General features: G+C 47.4%; 1 protein-coding gene and 1 long non-coding RNA gene across 3 annotated transcripts in view; one reads left to right on the plus strand and one right to left on the minus strand.

Moving 5' to 3' along the window:
* Positions 1 to 18,494, plus strand: part of LOC134343820 (uncharacterized) — a 109,687-nt gene that overhangs the window by 29,269 nt on the left and 61,924 nt on the right. For both annotated transcript variants that reach the window (XR_010017325.1, XR_010017326.1), the window contains exon 3: positions 9,510 to 9,618. This is a non-coding gene — a long non-coding RNA (uncharacterized LOC134343820). The remainder of the gene's footprint in view (positions 1 to 9,509; positions 9,619 to 18,494) is intronic.
* The window catches only part of LOC134343819 (lipoxygenase homology domain-containing protein 1-like), a 345,249-nt gene that overhangs the window by 1,900 nt on the left and 324,855 nt on the right, over positions 1 to 18,494 (minus strand). The window contains exons 43-46 of the mRNA XM_063042573.1: positions 17,983 to 18,168; positions 10,885 to 11,055; positions 3,731 to 3,869; positions 178 to 339 (exon numbers count right to left, since the gene is read on the minus strand). Of these exons, the coding sequence (XP_062898643.1) occupies positions 178 to 339; positions 3,731 to 3,869; positions 10,885 to 11,055; positions 17,983 to 18,168 (658 nt within the window). The remainder of the gene's footprint in view (positions 1 to 177; positions 340 to 3,730; positions 3,870 to 10,884; positions 11,056 to 17,982; positions 18,169 to 18,494) is intronic.

Below are 18,494 nucleotides of genomic sequence, written 5' to 3' on the forward strand. Positions count from 1 at the left end.
AACTCTGGGGAAACTGCAGGCAGTGCAGAGGGAGCGGGGGTGATATATCTTCCTAATGTATCAGGGTTCCTGATCTGCAAGGAGAGAATTGTAATTCCGGTGGTTCCGAGTCCTCTCCCCACCCCATGGGGTTCTCGCTCAGATTCAATGGTCCTCCTCGCTCTCAGCAGGACTTACTTGTTTCCAAGCTCCTTCTCTGTGACAATGACCTGCTGGACGTGCCAGTCCACGTCACCTTTCGAAGTGACTCTACGCCCATCTCGCGGACAGTGACCCACTAAAATTGTTGCGATGTCGCCAATGTTTTTTGAAGAAAATTCAAATTTGTCCTTTGTCCCCCTAATGATAAAAAAGTAAGAATGTTTAATCCAGCAATCAATTCTAACAGGGATGTAAGTTCCCCTTGTCTTCACCTACCACCTCATCCAGAACATCATTCTCCGTTAATTCTGCCATCTACCACGCGAAACATCTGTCCCTCCTCCCCATCCTCTGCTTTCCAAAGGATTTCTCTCGCCAAAGCAGCATCTCCCAGTAGCCAACCATTTTAATTCCAATCCCCATTCCTATTCTGACATGTCAGTCCATGGCCTGCTCTACTGCCATGATGAGACCATTCTCAGGGAGAAATTTCATATTCTGCTTGAGTTTCCTCCAACTTGATGGCATGAACATTGATTTCTCTAACTTCTGGCAATTTCTCCCTCTTTCCCCTTTTCCTTTCTGGGTTCCCTCTCACCCCTTCTCCTCACTTGCCCATCATCTCCTCATACTTCCCCTCCTCCTTTTCTTTCTCCCATAGTTCACTTTCTTCTCCTGTCAGATCCCTTCTTCTTCAACCTCCTACCTCCTCCATCTATCACTTCCTAGCATCTTAGTTCATCCGCCCTCCCTCACCCACCCGCCAACCTTCCCCCACAGCTGGGCTCACCTATCACCTGTCAGCTTGTACACCTTCTTCTTCTTCTCTCACCTTCTTATTTTGGCTTCTTCCTCCTCTCGAGCCCTGATAAGACCATAAGATAAAGGAGCAGAATTAGGCCATTAGGCCCATCAAGTCTGCTCCTTCATTTCACCATGGCTAATCCAATTTTCTTCTCTTCCCAATCTCCTGCCTTCTCCTTGTATCCCTTCATGCCCTGACCAATCAAAAGTCTATCACTTCTGCCTTAAATATACATAAAGACTTGGCCTCCACAGCTGCCTGTGGCAAAGAATTCCACAGACTCAGATTTTGCCTCTGGATAAAGAAATTCCTCCTCATCACCATGGGCTTGTTAAGCAGCCTCAAATGTGGCATCTTATCAAAGGCTTTCTGAAAATCCAAATACACCACATCAACTGATTCTCCTTTGTCTTTTTTGCTTGTTATTTCTTCAAAGAATTCCAACAGATTTGTCAGGGAAGATTTTCCTTTGAGGAAACCATCCTGACTACGGTCTATTTCAGGTTTATTATCACTGGCATGTGTCATCAAATTTGTTAACTTAGTAGCTGCAATCCAATACAATGCATAATATAGAAGAAAATAATAATAAATAAGTAAATCAATTACAGTATATGTATATTGAATAGATTAAAATCATGCAAAAAGTAGAGATAATATATATTAAAAAAGTGAGGTAGTGTCCAAGGGTTTAATGTCCATTTAGGAATCGGATGGCAGAGGGGAAGAAGCTGTTCCTGAATCGCTGAGTGTGTGCCTTCAGGCTTCTGTACCTCCTACCTGATGGTAACAGTGAGAAAAGGGCATGACCTGGGTGCTGAAGGTCCCAAAAATATCAATTGTTCAATCTCCTCCACAGATGCTTCCTGATCTGCTGAGTTCCTCCAGCATTTTGTGCATGTTAATCAATTCTAAACTTTTCTCATGAAATAAAGATATCAGCTCACCACAGCGCCGTTTTTATCATCTTTTTTGAATGTTCATATTAAATTCCAAATTGGCCACTGTTCAGACTTATGGTTGTTGTCACCCTGGACAAATCTCCCTTTTCATTAGCATTACAGCTAATACCAGGGGACATAATTTGAAGTGGGCAGGTGGTACGGTCTTCTCCGTGGATTGTCACGTTGTTATGGTGGAGAAGCTTGTGTGGTCCTGTGATCCCGAGAGCGATGCCGTCTGGAGCTATGCTCCTGTAGGGTCACCCATGACGGTAAGGTCGAGGGTGAGGTCCCTGACAAAGAACAATCCAACCAAGACCTCAACGGTGGAACAGGCAGATGAAGTTACTTCGAACTCAACGGCTGTGAAGGCAGATGAAGGCTGCAACAAATCCATCAGCTCCAATCGTCGTGGTTTCCATGCTGTTGGAATCAGTTGGTTGATTTGTGAAGTATCGTGTGCTTCTTGGAGTGCAACATCAAGTACACGTTAAACAAATACACGCACAGGCGTCTTCACTCTGTACGGAACGAAGACCGTCACCCTCGACCTCGAGAGATAGCCACGACAATGATGACGGTGGTACGGGGGGATGACAGAGGAAAATTCTTTACACCGACAGTGGTGGGTGTGTGGAACGTGCTGCCAGAGGTGGTGGTAGAGGCAAATATATTAGGGACATTTAAGGGACTCTTAGATAGGCACATGCATGATAGAAAAAATGGAGGGCTATATGGGAGGGAAGGGTTAGATTGATCTTGGAGTAGGTTATACGAGGGTGATTGATAAATTCATGGCCTAAGGTAGAAGGAGTCCATTTTAGAAAGCCTAGCACATTTATTTTTCCTACATTTACACACTTAGTCCAGCGGTTGTGGAGCATAAGGATCCCTTCTTTGTAGAAGTCGGTGTCTAGGACCTCCAGCAAGCGGTCCACAGCAGGGGTGATTGATAAGTTCATGGCCTAGGGTAGAAGGAGATGAGTTATTAACTTCAAACTTCCTGCATTTTCACTCAGAGTTGAACTGCAGGTTTTGTAACGAGAGCCGTATAACTCATCTCCTTCTACCGTAGGCCATGAACATATCAATCACCCCTTCTATGAACCACCTGGAGGTCCAAGACGCTCTCGTTACATGCCCGTGCAGTTCATCTCTTTGAGTGATAATGCAGGAAGTTTGAAGTTAATGACTTATCTCCTTCTACGCTAGGTCACAAACTTATCTACGAAGAAGGGATCCGTATGCTCCACGACCGCTGGACTAAGTGTGTAAATGTAGGAGGGGACTATGTTGAAAAATAAATGTGCCAGGTTTTCTAAAACTGACTCCTTCTACTTATCAATCACCCTCTCGTAAAGCTGGTACCACAAAGGGCCTGGACTGTGCTGTAATGTTGTATGATCTATGTTCATTTTCATTCCATGACGCAGTTCTGTGAAGTTGAGAACTTTTTCTGCCACTGTTGACACTTTCACCAGGGTCACCTGATGCTGATGGTGGAATGCCCCTTCTATTGGTACAGCTCTCCAGTCTTCGCTCGGTGAAATGTCTTCTTCTGGAGCTGCACTTTGCTGGAGATCAGCAAGTGTTGCAGGCTTGTTCTTGCAGAAACATGGCTCCAGGCCACGACACTTGGGCAATTGGGCAATATTTTGTAACTGTATGCTTTTCTGCTATCATAATTATACGTGCTGTAAGAGTGTGTGACTGTTGGCTGTGTTACGCATCTTGGCCCCAAAGGAACACTGTCTCTTTGGTTGAATGACAATTAAACTTGAACTTGAATTTTATTCGCATTACCCTTTGGAAAGGAACAAAAAACAATTCACAAGAATGCTACCTCAGGAACTTCTTCTTCTTGGATGAGTTTTCCAGCAGGAATTCCTTGGATTTTCCTTTTTTCCCTTCCAGCACAATCCACACATTCTCCTTTGTCTCGGCATCATCTCTGTCGCTGGTCACGACAAGGATCTCATAGCCTACAATGGAAAGATTACTGAGACATAATGTTTGGAAGATAATGGAGTAGTCATAGTCAAAGTCATACTTTATTGATCCCGGGGGAAATTGGTTATACGGCATTAGCGCAATCAGCTGGTCCCTGGAATAAACAATGTGACCATACTGCTGCCCCGCTAATGAGACGTGTCCGAATGTAACCTTTTCCAGCGCTAAAAAACCAAATAAAACTCTCTCCACCAGCATGTTAGAGAGAGTGCAGCTTCAACGTGTTACTGTGAGAAAAAAAAATACAACAAATAACCTAAGTTAAAAAAGGTTAAGAAGTAAGAAAAGGAGCAACTGTAACAGGCTGCATGCACGACCCTAATGTGCACAGATGAACACAGTATTACTCTCAGTAGCAGCTTTTAAAACATGCACTTACCTTTCATTCTTAAGTGTGAGGAAGCCCTGTTGTGTGGAACAGTTACCAATATTCCCACAATTAATAAACCAAAATAATAACTGTACTATTCCTCTATCTGACTGAATAAACTCTACAGAAACACAATCTTATAGTTAAAGTAGATGGTATAAAGCATTTAACACTTAACTACACTCGGTGGCCACTTTATTAGTTAGCTCCTGTACCTCGGGGTCTTCTGCTGCTGTAGCCCATCCACTTCAAGGTTCAACATGTCGTGCATTCAGAGATGCTCTTCTGCACACCACTATCGTAACACATGCTTATTTGAGTTGATGTCGCCTTGAACCAATCTGGCCATTCTCCTCTGATCTCTTTTTTAACAAGGCGTTTTTGCCCCAGCACTGCTGTTCACTGGATGTTTTCTGTATTTCACACCATTCTCTGTAAACTCTAGAGACTGTTGTGTGAAGATCCAAGGAGAACAGCAGTTTCTGAGATACTCAGGTTACCCCATCTGGCACCATCATTCCATTGTTAAAGTCACTGAGATCACATTTCTTCCCCATTCTGATGTTTGGTCTGAACAACAACTGAACCTCTTGGCCATGACTGCATGCTTTTATATATTGAGCTGCTGCCATATGATTGGCTGATGAGCTATCTGCATTAACGAGCAGGTGTACAGCTGTACCTACAGTAATAAAGTGGCCACTGAGTGTAATTTAAAGGAAACCAATCAGCACAGAATGGCTTGGTATAGAATCAGAAACAACAGAAAATCTGCAGATGCTGGAAATCCAGAGCAACACCCAGAAAATGCTGGAGGAGCTCAGCAGGTCAGGCACCCTCTATGGAAAAGCATACAGTCCACACTGGTCTTGGCCTGAAACGTAGACTGTACTCTTTTCCATAGAGGCTGCCTGGCCTGCTGAGCTCCTCCAGCCTCCTGTGTGTGTTGCTCGGTATGGAAAGTTAATTTCTCACTAATTGAACAAAGCTTTCCTTAGGATTAGGGCACTGGATGAAGCTTTTAGCTTGACTGAGGATTAGTTTTGAAGCAGGCAGACTGTGAGAATGCCGATTTACTCTGTTCTGGGTTCTGACCCTCCAGACCCATTTTTATCGATGGACACAGCACAGTAGCTTAATGGTGTTACAGTGTCCGTGACCAGGGTTCGATTCCCGTCACTGTCTGTGAGGAGTGTGTACGTTCTCCCCGTTACCGTGTACCGGTCAGTGTGAACTCTGTTCGTGTGTAGCAGGATGCAGCTATTTGTCTGTCAAGCAACACACACAAAAGTTGCTGGTGGACACAGCAGGCCAGGCAGCATCACGAGGAAGAGGTACAGTCGACGTTTCAGGCCGAGACCCTTCGTCAGGACTAACTGAAGGAAGAGTGAGTAAGGGATTTGAAAGTTGGAGGGGGAGGGGGAGATCCAAAATGATAGGAGAAGACAGGAGGGGGAGGGAGGGAGCCAAGAGCTGGACAGGTGATTGGAAAAAGGGATACAAGGCTAGAGGAGGGAGAGGATCATGGGACGGGAAGCCTAGGGAGAAAGAAAGTCGGGGGGGGGGGGAGCCCAGAGGATGGGCAAGGAGTTATAGTGAGAGGGACAGAGGGAGAAAAAAAGAGGGTGAAAAAAGGGGGGAAAGAAAATAAGTTAGTAAGGGATGGGGTACAAGGGGGACGTGGGGCCTTAGCGGAAGTTAGAGAAGTCGATGTTCATGCCATCAGGTTGGAGGCTACCCAGACGGAATATAAGGTGTTGTTCCTCCAACCTGAGTGTGGCTTCATCTTTACAGTAGAGGAGGCCGTGGATAGACATATCAGAATGGGAATGGGATGTGGAATTAAAATGTGTGGCCACTGGGAGATCCTGCCTTCTCTGGTGGACAGAGCGTAGGTGTTCAGTGAAATGGTCTCCCAGTCTGCGTCGGGTCTTGCCAATACATAGAAGGCCGCATCGGAAGCACCGGATGCAGTATATCACCCCAGTCGACTCACAGGTGAAGTGACACCTGGAAGGACCGTCCTGTCTTCTCCTATCATTTCGGATCCCCCCTCCCCCTCCCACTTTCAAATCTCTTACTAGCTCTTCTTTCAGTTAGTCCTGACGAAGGGTCTCGGCCTGAAACGTCGACTGTACCTCTTCCTAGAGATGCTGCCTGGCCTGCTGCGTTCGCCAGCATTTTTTGTGTGTGTTGCTTGAATTTCCAGCGTCTGCAGATTTCTTCGTGTTTGCACTTATCTGTCATTGTTGCTTTGCCGAGATCGAGTTCCGAGATTTCAGCCACTTTTTAATTATTTGTCTGTGCTGCAATATTGAGACTATAATACAAGGGAGCAGAACTAGGCTATTCATCCCTTCGAATCTGCTCCTGCTCCACCATTCCATTATGGCAGACTGATTATCTCTTTCAACCCCATTCTCCTACCTTCTCCCCATAACATTTCACACACATTCTAACTAAGAGCCTATCAACCTCTGTTTTAAATCAACCTAATGACGTGAAATTAAACCTAATGACTTAAAGCCGTCTATTGCAATGAATTCCACAGATTCACCACTGTCTGGCTAAAGAAGTTGCTCCTGATCTCTAAGTGGACATCGCTCTAAATTGAGAGCATGCCTTCTGGTCCGAGACCCCCCCACTACAAATGCCCTCTGGTCCGAGACTCCCCCACTACAAATGCCCTCTGGTCCGAGACTCCCCCATTACAAATGCCCTCTGGTCCGAGACTCCCCCACTACAAATGCCCTCTGGTCCGAGATTCCCACACTACAAATGCCCGCTGGTCCGAGACCCCCCCACTACAAATGCCCTCTGGTCCGAGACACCCCACCACAAATGCCCTCTGGTCCGAGACTCCCCCAACACAAATGCCCGCTGGTCCGAGACTCCCCCACTACAAATGCCCCCTGGCCCGAGACTCCCCCACTACAAATGCCCTTGGCCCGAGACTCCCCCACTACAAATGCCCTCTGGTCCGAGACTCCCCCACTACAAATGCCCTCTGGTCCGAGACTCCCCCAGTACAAATACCCGCTGGTCCGAGACTCCCCCAGTAGAAATGCCCGCTGGTCCGAGATTCCCCGACTACAAATGCCCTCTGATCCGAGACTCCCCCACTACAAATGCCCGCTGGTCCGAGACTCCCCCAGTACAAATGCCCTCTGGTCCGAGACTCCCCCAATTACAAATGCCCTCTGGTCTTAGACTCCCCCACTACAAATGCCTGCTGGTCCGAGACTCCACCAGTACAAATGCCCTCTGGTCCGAGACTCCGCCAGTACAAATGCCCTCTGGCCCGAGACCCCCCCACTACAAATGCCCTCTGGCCCGAGACTTCCCCACTACAAATGCCCTCTGGTCCGAGACACCCCCACTACAAATGCCCTCTGGTCCGAGACTCCGCCAGTACAAATGCCCTCTGGCCCGAGACTCCACAACTACAAATGCCCTCTGGTCCGAGACTCCCCCAGTACAAATGCCCTCTGGTCCGAGACTCCCCCAGTAGAAATGCCCGCTGGTCCGAGATTCCCCCACTACAAATGCCCTCTGGTCCGAGACTCCCCCACTACAAATGCCCGCTGGTCCGAGACTCCCCCACTACAAATGCCCGCTGGTCCGAGACTCCCCCACTACAAATGACCTCTGGTCCGAGACTCCCCCATTACAAATGACCTCTGGTCCGAGACTCCCCCACTACAAATGCCCGCTGGTCCGAGACCCTCCCCACTACAAATGCCCTCTGGCCCGAGACTTCCCCACTACAAATGCCCTCTGGTCCGAGACTCCCCCACTACAAATGCCCGCTGGTCCTAGATTCCCCCACTACAAATGCCCGCTGGTCCGAGACCCCCCCAGTACAGATGCCCTCTGGCCCGAGACTCTCCCACTACAGATGCCCTCTGGCCCGAGACTCCCCCACTACAGATGCTCGCTGGTTCGAGACTCCCCCACTACAAATGCCCTCTGGTCCGAGACTCCCCCAGTACAAATGCCCTCTGGTCCGAGACTCCCCCACTACAAATGCCCGCTGGTCCGAGACCCCCCCACTACAAATGCCCTCTGGCCCGAGACTCCCCCACTACAAATGCCCGCTGGTTCTAGATTCCCCCACTACAAATGCCCGCTGGTCCGAACCCCCTCAGTACAAATGCCCTCTGGCCCGAAACTCTCCCACTATAAATGCCCTCTGGCCCGAGACTCCCCCACTACAAATGCCCGCTGGTCCGAGCCCCCCCGGTACAAATGCCCTCTGGCCTGAAACTCTCCCACTATAAATGCCCTCTGGCCCGAGACTCCCCCACTACAAATGCCCGCTGGTCCAAGACTCCCCCACTACAAATGCCCGCTGGTCCGAGACTCCCCCAGTTTAATGCCCTCTGGTCCGAGACTCCCCCAGTACAAATGCCCACTGGTCCGAGACTCCCCCACTGCGAACGCCCACTGGTCCGAGACTCCCCCACTACGAACGCCCTCTGGTCCGAGACTCCCCCACTACGAACGCCCTCTGGTCCGAGACTCCTCCACTACGAACGCCCTCTGGTCCAAGATTCCCCCACTACAAATGCCCGCTGGTCCGAGACCCCCCCACTACAAATGCCCTCTGGCCCGAGACTCCCCCACTACAAATGCCCTCTGGCCCGAGACTCCCCCACTACAAATGCCCTCTGGTCTGAGACTCCCCCACTACAAATGCTCTCTGGTCCGAGACCCCCCCCAGTACAAATGCTCTCTGGTCCGAGACTCCCCCAGTACAAAGCCCTCTGGTCCGAGACTCCCCCAGTACAAAGCCCTCTGGTCCGAGATTCCCCCACTACAAATGCCCGCTGCTCTGAGACTCCCCCAGTACAAATGCCCGCTGGTCCAAGATTCCCCCACTACAAATGCCCTCTGGTCCGAGACCCCCCCACTATAAATGCTCTCTGCTCCGAGACTCCCCCACTACAAATGCCCGCTGGCCCGAGACCCCCCCACTACAAGATAGAGGAGAAGCAAGGGGGAGCCAGAGTGGGGAATGGAAAAACAGGGAAGCGGGAGGGGAAAAGTTACCAGAAGTTGGAGAATTCAATGTCTATGCCATCAGGCTGGAGGCTACCAAGACAAAACGTGAGAAGTTGCTCCTCCAACGTGAGTGTGACCTCATCGTGGCAGTAGAGGAGGCCACATACTAACAAGTCAGGATGCATATGGGGATTTGAATTCAAATGTTTGGCCACCAGGAATTTCCGTTTCTTTGCAGATGGTGCGGAGGTGCTCGACAAAGCGATCCCCCCATTTACGATGGGTCTCACCAGTACAGAGGAGGCCCCATCGGCAGCAGTGATACAATAGACTACCGCAGCAGACCGGTAAGTGAAGTGGTGCCTCACCTGGAAGGACTGGTCAGCACCCTGAATGGAGGTGAGGCGGGAGTTGGAAAGGCAGGTGTAGCACTGTTTCTGCTTGCAGGGATAATTACCAGGAGGGAGTTTAGTGGGGAGGGATGACTGGGCAAGGGAGTCACAGAGGGAGCGATCCCTGCGGAAGGCGGAGAGTTGGGGAGAGGCAAAGGTGTGTTTGGTGGAATATGTGCTGGTGGAATTTGGTGCTGGGTCCATTGTTATTTGTCATCTATATCAATGATCTGGATGATAATGTGGTAAGTTGGATCAGCAAGTTTGCTGATGATACAAAGATTGGAGGTGTAGTAGACAGTGAGGAAGGTTTTCAGAGCCTGCAGAGGGACTTGGACCAGCTGGGAAAATGGGCTGAAAAATGGCAGATGGAGTTTAATACAGACAAGTGTGAGGTATTGCACGTTGGAAGGACAAACCAAGGTAGAACATACAGGGTTAATGGTAAGGCACTGAGGAGTGCAGTGGAACAGAGGGATCTGGGAATACAGATACAAAATTCCCTAAAAGTGTTGTCACAGGTAGATAGGGTCGTAAAGAGAGCTTTTGGTACATTGGCCTTTATTAATCCAAGTATTGAGTATAAGAGCTGGAATGTTATGATGAGGTTGTATAAGTTATTGGTGAGGCCGAATCTGGAGTATTGTGTTCAGTTTTGGTCACCAAATTACAGGAAGGATATAAATAAGGTTGAAAGAGTGCAGAGAAGGTTTACAAGGATGTTGCCGGGACTTGATAAACTCAGTTACAGAGAAAGGTTGAATAGGTTAGGACTTTATTCCCTGGAGCGTAGAAGAATGAGGGGAGATTTGATAGAGGTATATAAAATTATGATGGGTATAGATAGAGTGAATGCAAGCAGGCTTTTTCCACTGAGGCAAGGGGAGAAAAAAACCAGAGGACATGGGTTAAAGGTGAGGGGGGAAAAGTTTAAAGGGAACATTGGGGGGGCTTCTTCACACAGGGATTGGTGGGAGTATAGAATGAGCTGCCAGACGAGGTGGTAAATGCAGGTTCTTTTGTAACATTTAAGAATAAATTGGACAGATACATGGATGGGAGGTGTATGGAGGGATATGGTCTGTGTACAGGTCAGTGGGACTAGGCAGAAAATGGTTCGGCACAGCCAAGAAGGGCCAAAAGGCCTGTTTCTGTGCTGTGGTTTCTATGGTTTCTATGTGCTTAGCATAGGCATATGGAACGCTTGTAAATCAAACACACGTGTGCGTTCTGAAAGGTCCAGGATGTCATTGTTGGCGCAGGGGAGTTCACGAAGGATCTGGCCATCGTCCTCGCTCTTGGCAAGCCAGCGGTCACAGGGGAATCGGAACATTTCTTCCATGCTCTCATCCTTCACCTCGATGAAATCCAAGTGCCACCCGGCTGCTGGGCCTGAAGGGTGACAAAAGGCTTTCGTCAGTAACAGCAACACAGAGATTCTGCAGAAATCCAGAGAAACAGACACACAGTGCTGGAGGAACTCAGCAGGTCAGGCAGCATCTATGGAGGGGAATAAACAGTCAACATTTTGGGCTGAGACTCGTCATTAGGACATGTCCCGAAACTTTGACTCTTTATTCCTCTCCCGGCCTGCTGAGTTCCTCCGGCATTGTGAGTGTGTTCATTAGTCGCACACCAGGTTACCCCTGTCGCCTCCATGTGTCCTTGCTAAAGGGATCTGGAGATCTCAATGTTCAAAGTTTCTTTATTATCAAAGCATGTATTGTCTGCCATATACAGCTTTGAGATACATCATCTTGCAGGCAGCCACAAAGAAACACAACTGAATCCATGAAACCCCCACAAAGGTCATCAAACACCCAATGTGTAAAAAAAGAAATTGTGCAAGTAATTCACAAAAAGGGCTGAGGTGAGTGCTGACACCTGCAGGCCAGTTCAGTGTTGAGGTGAATACTGATGCCTGCAGGCCACAGCCACGGGGTCAGGTTCAGTGCTGAGGTCAGACATCCCACCCTGCAAAAACTCATTTCAGGGAGGGAGCACCATCAATTTGCGGGAGACTTCCGGGAGAGGTGGGGTGGCTGCAATAGAGTAGCTCCTTAGCAGCTAGCCAGCTAGTTTAAATAACGTTAGCTATGCTAATGAACGAATGACACCTGTTAAACTCACCTCAACATGTCTTTTACAGTCTTAACCCACCATGGGCAATAGAAAAGTCACTGTTGCAAACAGCGCAGTGAGCAACACTGTCATTATTTTTGACCCCTATTAGGCAGGGGTACACTTTAGTGTAGTCTGGGGTGACGTACGTTTTATATTTTCTTTTTTTGGAACACTCTGCCACTCTGACTTTTTTTGGAACTCTCTCGCTCATAGTCTCGCTCTCTCTCGCGTGCTCTGTTGCTCGCAGTCGCTCTCTATTGCGCTTGCTTTCTCGCTCTTGCTCTCTCACTCTTGTGCTCGCTCTCTCGCTCTCTCTCACATGTTCTCTCACGCTTGCTCTCAAAAAAATCAATTTCCGGGATATTGTATATAATTTGCGGGCATCAGGGAGCCACTATTAATTTGTGGGAGACTTCCGGAACTTCCGGGACAGGTGGGATGTCTGTGAGGTGGTGCTGATGGCTGTAGGGCTATGGGGTCAGGTTCAATGCTGAGGTGAGTTAAGCTTCATTGAGTATGGAGCTGAACACCTGTTTATCCTTTGCCCTTGGCCTTAACACCTTAATCTTTTTAATCTGGCTCAGAGCTTAAATTGGACCATAAGGCATAGGAGCAGAATTAGGCCATTTGACCCATTGAGTCTGCTCCACCATTCAATCACGGCTGATGCTTTTTTTCTGTCTCCTCCTCAACTCCAGTTCCCGGCCTTCTCCCCGTAACCTTTGATGCCATGTCCAGTCAAGAACCTATCGACCTCTGCCTTAAATACACCCAATGACCTGGCCTCCACAGCTGCTCGTGGCAACAAATTCCACAAATTCACCAACCTTTGGCTAAAGAAATTTCTTCGCATCTCTGTTTTGAAAGGGCACCCCTCTATCCTGAGGCTGTGCCCTCTTGTCCTAGACTCTCCCACCATGGGAAACATCCTTCCCACATCTACTCTGTCTAGGTCTTTTAACATTAGAAAGGTTTCAATGAGATCCCCCCCTCATCCTTCTGAATTCCAGCGAGTACAGACCCAGAGCCATCAAACATTCCTCGTATGATAACCCTTTCATTCCTGCAATCATTCCTGGGACCCAGCCCAAAGGGATCCCATAACATGTTCATTCTGGAGTCAGTGTACTCTGCCAAAACATTTCGGCTCGAGTTGGGAAAGGCATATACTCTGATGAAGTTTGGATTGGGATTGGTTCGATGAGTATCAGACGAGATCATCTTTTCATCATTATCCCTTGCTCAAAGCAATGAGGAACCTGACCAAACTGCTGTATGTTGCTTTCTCATTGTCCTTGGCATCCCTTCTTTACATCGGCAGCACAGCAGTGAAAATTGCGAGCAGCTTCAAACTCCTGGGAGTGCACATCTCATATAATGTCTATATAAAAGTTGCTGGTGAACGCAGCAGGCCAGGCAGCATCTCTAGGAAGAGGTACAGTTGACGTTTCAGGCCGAGACCCTTCGTCAGGACTAACTGAAGGAAGAGTGAGTAAGGGATTTGAAAGTTGGAGGGGGAGGGGGAGATCCAAAATGATAGGAGAAGACAGGAGGGGGAGGGATGGAGCCAAGAGCTGGACAGGTGATTGGCAAAAGGGACATCAGAGGATCCCTCTGATCCTCCACACTGCCGAGAGTCTTACCATTAATACTATATTCTGCCATCATATTTGACCTACCAAAATGAACCAACTCACACTTATCTGGGTTGAACACCACCTGCCACTTTTCAGCCCAGTTTTGCATCCTATCAATGTCCCGCTGTAAACTCAGACAGCCCTCCACATTATCCACAACACCCCCAACCTTTGTGTCATCAGCAAACTTACTAACCCATCCCTCCACTTCTTCATCCAGGTCATTTATAAAAATCACGAAGAGTAAGGATCCCAGAACAGTTCCCTGAGGCCCACCACTGGTGACTGACCTCCATGCAGAATATGACCCGTCTACAACCACTCTGCCTTCTGTGGGCAAGCCAATTCTAGATCCACAAAGCAAACACAAAGCAAAGACCCTTGCATCCCTAAAGCAATGTCCCCTTGAATCCCATGCCTTCTTATTTTCTCAGTAAGCCTTGCATGGGGTACCTTGTCAAATGCCTTGCTGAATCCATATACACTACAGCTACTGCCCTACCTTCATTAAAGTGTTTCGTAACATCCTCAAAAAATTTAATCAGGCTCGTAAGGCATGACCTGCTCCTGCACATCCTCTTTCTTAATATCTGCATGCTCAAGCTTTTCAGTCCTCTGTAAGTTATCCCAACAATCACCAAGATCCTTTTCCATAGTGAATACTGAAGTAAAGTATTCATTAAGTACCTCTGCTGTTTCCTCTGGTTCCATACACACTTTTCCACTGTCACATTTGATTGGTCCTATTCCAGAATCTGTCTCCCTATCTGCTCCTCGATGTTCCAGATTCTGGAAAGGTGTAATAACAACAGGGTTGTCGTGATGGGGGATTTTAATTTCCCAAATATCGATTGGCATCTCCCTAGAGCAAGGAGTTTAGATGGGGTGGAGTTTGTTAGGTGTGTTCAGGAAGGTTTCTTGACACAATATGTAGATAAGCCTACAAGAGGAGAGGCTGTACTTGATCTGGTATTGGGAAATGAACCTGGTCGGGTGTCAGATCTGTCAGTGGGAGAGTATTTTGGAGATAGTGATCACAATCCTATCTCCTTTACCATAGCATTGGAGAGAGATAGGAACAGACAAGTTAGAACAGCGTTTAATTGGAGTAAGGGGAAATATGAAGCTATCAGGCAGGAACTTGGAAGCATAAATTGGGAACAGATGTTCTCAGAGAAATGTACGGCAGAAATGTGGCAAATGTTCAGGGGTTATTTGCGTGACATTCTGCATAGGTATGTACCAAGGAGACAGGGAAAAGATGGTAGGGTTCAGGATCTGTGGTGTACAAAGACTATTGAAAATCTAGTCAAGAAGAAAAGAAAAACTTACGAAAAGTTCAAAACACAAGGTAATGATAGAGATCTAGAAGATTATAAGGCTCACAGGAAGGAGCTTAAGAATGAAATCAGGAGAGTCAGGAGAGCCAGAAGGGGCCATGAGAAGGCCTTGGTGAGCAGGATTAAGGAAAACCCCAAGGCATTCTACAAGTATGGAAGAGCAAGAGGATAAGATGTGAGAGAATAGGACCTATCAAGTGTGACAGTGGAAAAGTGTGTATGGAACCGGAGGAGATGGCAGGGGTACTTAATGAATACTTTGCTTCAGTATTCACTACAGAAAAGGACCTTGGAGATTGTAGGGATGACTTAGTGGATTGAAAAGCTTGAGCATATGGACATTAAGAAAGAGTATGTGCTGGAGCTTTTGGAAAGCATCAAGTTGGATTAGTCACCGGGACCGGACGAGATGTACCCCAGGCTACTGTGAGAGGCGAGGGAGGAGATTGCTGAGCCTCTGGCAATGATCTTTGCATCATCAACAGGGATGGGAGAGGTTCTGGAGGATTGGAGGGTTGCAGATGTTGTTCCCTTATTCAAGAAAGGGAGTAGAGATAGTCCAGGAAATTATAGACCAGTGAATCTGACTTCAGTGCTTGATAAGTTGATGGAAAAGATCCTGAGAGGCAGGATTCATGAACATTTAGAGAGGCATAATAGTCATAGTCATACTTTATTGATCCCAGGGGAAATTGGTTTTTGTTACAATTGCACCATAAAAAATAAATAGTAATAGAACTATAAATAGTTAAATAGTAATATGTAATTTACACCAGTAAATTATGAAATAAGTCCAGGACCAGCCTATTGGCTCAGGGTGTCTGACTCTCCAAGGGAGGAGTTGTAAAGTTTGATGGCCACAGGCAGGAATGACTTCCTATGATGCTCAGTGTTGCATCTCAGTGGAATGAGTCTCTGGCTGAATAATCTGATTAGGAATAGTCAGCATGGTTTTGTCAAAGGCAGGCCGTGCCTTACGAGCCTGATTGAAATTTTTGAGGATGTGACTAAGCACATTGATGAAGGTAGAGCAGTAGATATAGTGTATATGGATTTCAGCAAGGCTTATTGAGAAAGTAAGGAGGCATGGGATCCAAGGGGACCTTGCCTTGTTGTTCCAGAATTGGCTTGCTCACAGAAGGCAAAGAGTGGTTGTAGACGCGTCATATTCTACATGGAGGTCGGTCACCAGTGCCTCAGGGATCTGTTCTGGGAACCTTACTCTTTCTGATTTTTATAAATGACCTGGATGAGGAAGTGGAGGGATGGGTTAGTAAATTTACTGATGACACAAAGGTTGGGATGTTGTGGATAGTGTGGAGGGCTGTCAGAGGTTACAGCGGGACATCGATAGGATGCAGAACTGGGCTGAGAAGTGGCAGATGGAGTTCAAACAGATAAGTGTTTGGTAGGTCAAATATGATGTCAGAATATAGTATTAATGGGAAGACTCTTGGCAGTGTGGAAGATCAGAGGGATCTTAGGGTCCAAGTCCACAGGACACTCAAAGCTGCATCAGGTGGTTCCCAACCGTCACCGAGCGTTTCGACCATTAACCACAACACTCTGCAGTTGGTGGGCCGGCAGTGGTGGCCAAATCACTGCCCATCTGCTCCTGGCTTCCAGCTTCCCTCCTCTCACCTACTCCACCTCCAACAAGAGGCTCGTTCTGCCTCTTCCCCCATCCTATGAGCTGCTTGTTTTTTGCTCCTTCTGTCCAGGCCCAGAGCTGACAACAACCACCATGCTGATTTGGCTGGGAAACCTCTGCAGCCGATCTCCACAGGAAACAAACATGCCTGCCATCCCTTGTCTTTACACTCCTGCACTAAGGGCTGGTACTTCAAAGCCTTTCTCTCGTGGGCCTCTTCCCATCCCTCCTTCCACGGCACAGTCAGCTCAACCAGAATTATTTTCCTGTCTTCGGTTGACCACAGTACAATGTCCGGGCGTAGGGTTGTGTGCACCACATCTGGGAATTGCACCCTCCTTCCCCTATCGACCCTCATCTCCCAGGACCTGGCCGTTAGCAGCAGATTGGGCTTTGATTGTTTGGTTACGAAAGGCCTGGCTCCCTGTTTGATGAAGGTGATGGCCTTCCTCAAATCTGTGCCAGCCGTCCTCTTCTTGCATCTCTCTCACTCTAGTGTGTCAGCAAGAGCCAGAAGCACCTTATCATGGCGCCACCTATACCATCCTTGAGTTAGAGCTGTTTTACACCCGGACAGTATATGAGCCAGTGTCCCCTTTTGACCACAGAGCTTACAGTTTGGGTCTTCTCTCGAAAAACTCTTCAGCTACCTGTTTCAGAACCCTGGGGTGTAGACTATCATGTCGAGGTGAGTTATCTACCTTCAGACCTTTCAGTTTCCCAATCACTTCCTCCCTAGTAATAGCAGCTGCACTCTCTTCTGCCCTCTCAATCTTCCAGCATATTCCACAATGCAAAATACTTATTCAGTTCATCCACCATTTCCTTGTCCTCCAATACAACCTCGCCAGCATCATTTGTCAGCGGTCTGATATCTACTTTAGTCTTTGACATCTTTGTCTAGCTTACCTTAATATTTCATCTTTTCCCCAATGCTTTTTATTTGCCTTCTGTTGGTTTTTAAAAGCTCCCAGTCCTTTAACTTCCCACTATTTTTTTTTGCATTATGTGCCCTCTCATTTGCCTTGTTATTTTCTTTAAGTCAGCCACAGTTGTATTATCCTGCCTTTAGAATACCTCCTCTTCGGAATGCATCTCTACACCTTCCAGATTGCTCCCACAAACTTAAGATACTGCTGTTCTGCCGTTGTCCTTGCTAGTGTCCCCTTCCAGTCAATGTTGGCTAGGTCATCTCTCATGCCTCTGTAATTGCCTTTACTCCGCTGTGATAGTGATACAAGCAACATTAAGAAAATGCTGGCCCAGCCAGGCATCGTCTATGGAAAAAGAGTATAGTTGGCGTTTTGGGCCGAGACCCTTCGGCAGGAGCTGTAGGATCTGAAAGGTTTCCGTCCGAAACATTCTCTGATGTTTGGATTTCCAGCATCTGCAGATTTTCTCTTCTTTGTAATACTGATACATCTGACTGTAGCTTTCTTACAGGCATTCTTCGAATTCTCTTTCTAGGGATCCAGCACCAATCTAATATTCCCAATCTACCTGCATATTGAAAATCCCAAAATATTGGCCTCTTTATACAGGTTTCCCAGGCTCAGCAGCGACTTACCCTTGTTGTCATGCCATATTCGCATCTTGGACAGGTTTCCCAGGCTCAGCATATCCACAAACTTAAAGACATCCAAAGCTTTTCTCTCAAATTTGTTGGAATTGTTGGACTGTTTCAGCGCCAGGGTGCCGGAGTCCCCGTTCTCTCCGAAGATGATGAGAAACACATTAGCGTCAGTTCCTGCTCCTGTGATTGACAGATCGTAAATTAGTGTAAACTTAATGTAAACTCCTGACTGCTGATCATATGTAACCCCATAAAATCACAGGACATAAAAGCAGAATTAGGCCATTCAGCCCATCAAGTCTGTTCTGTAATTCCATCATGGCTAATTTCAACCCCATTCTCCTGTCTTCTCTCTGTAACCTTTGATGCCTTGACCAATCAAGAACCGATTAACTTCTGATTTAAATATTCTTAATAACTTGGCTTCTGTGACACTGAGTTCCACAGATTCTCCTCCCTGTAGCTAAAGAATTCCCACCTCAAGGGGACGTTCCCCTATTCTGTGG

This window comes from Mobula hypostoma, chromosome 3, assembly GCF_963921235.1.
Source record: "Mobula hypostoma chromosome 3, sMobHyp1.1, whole genome shotgun sequence".
In the NCBI taxonomy this organism is placed as follows: domain Eukaryota; kingdom Metazoa; phylum Chordata; class Chondrichthyes; order Myliobatiformes; family Myliobatidae; genus Mobula; species Mobula hypostoma.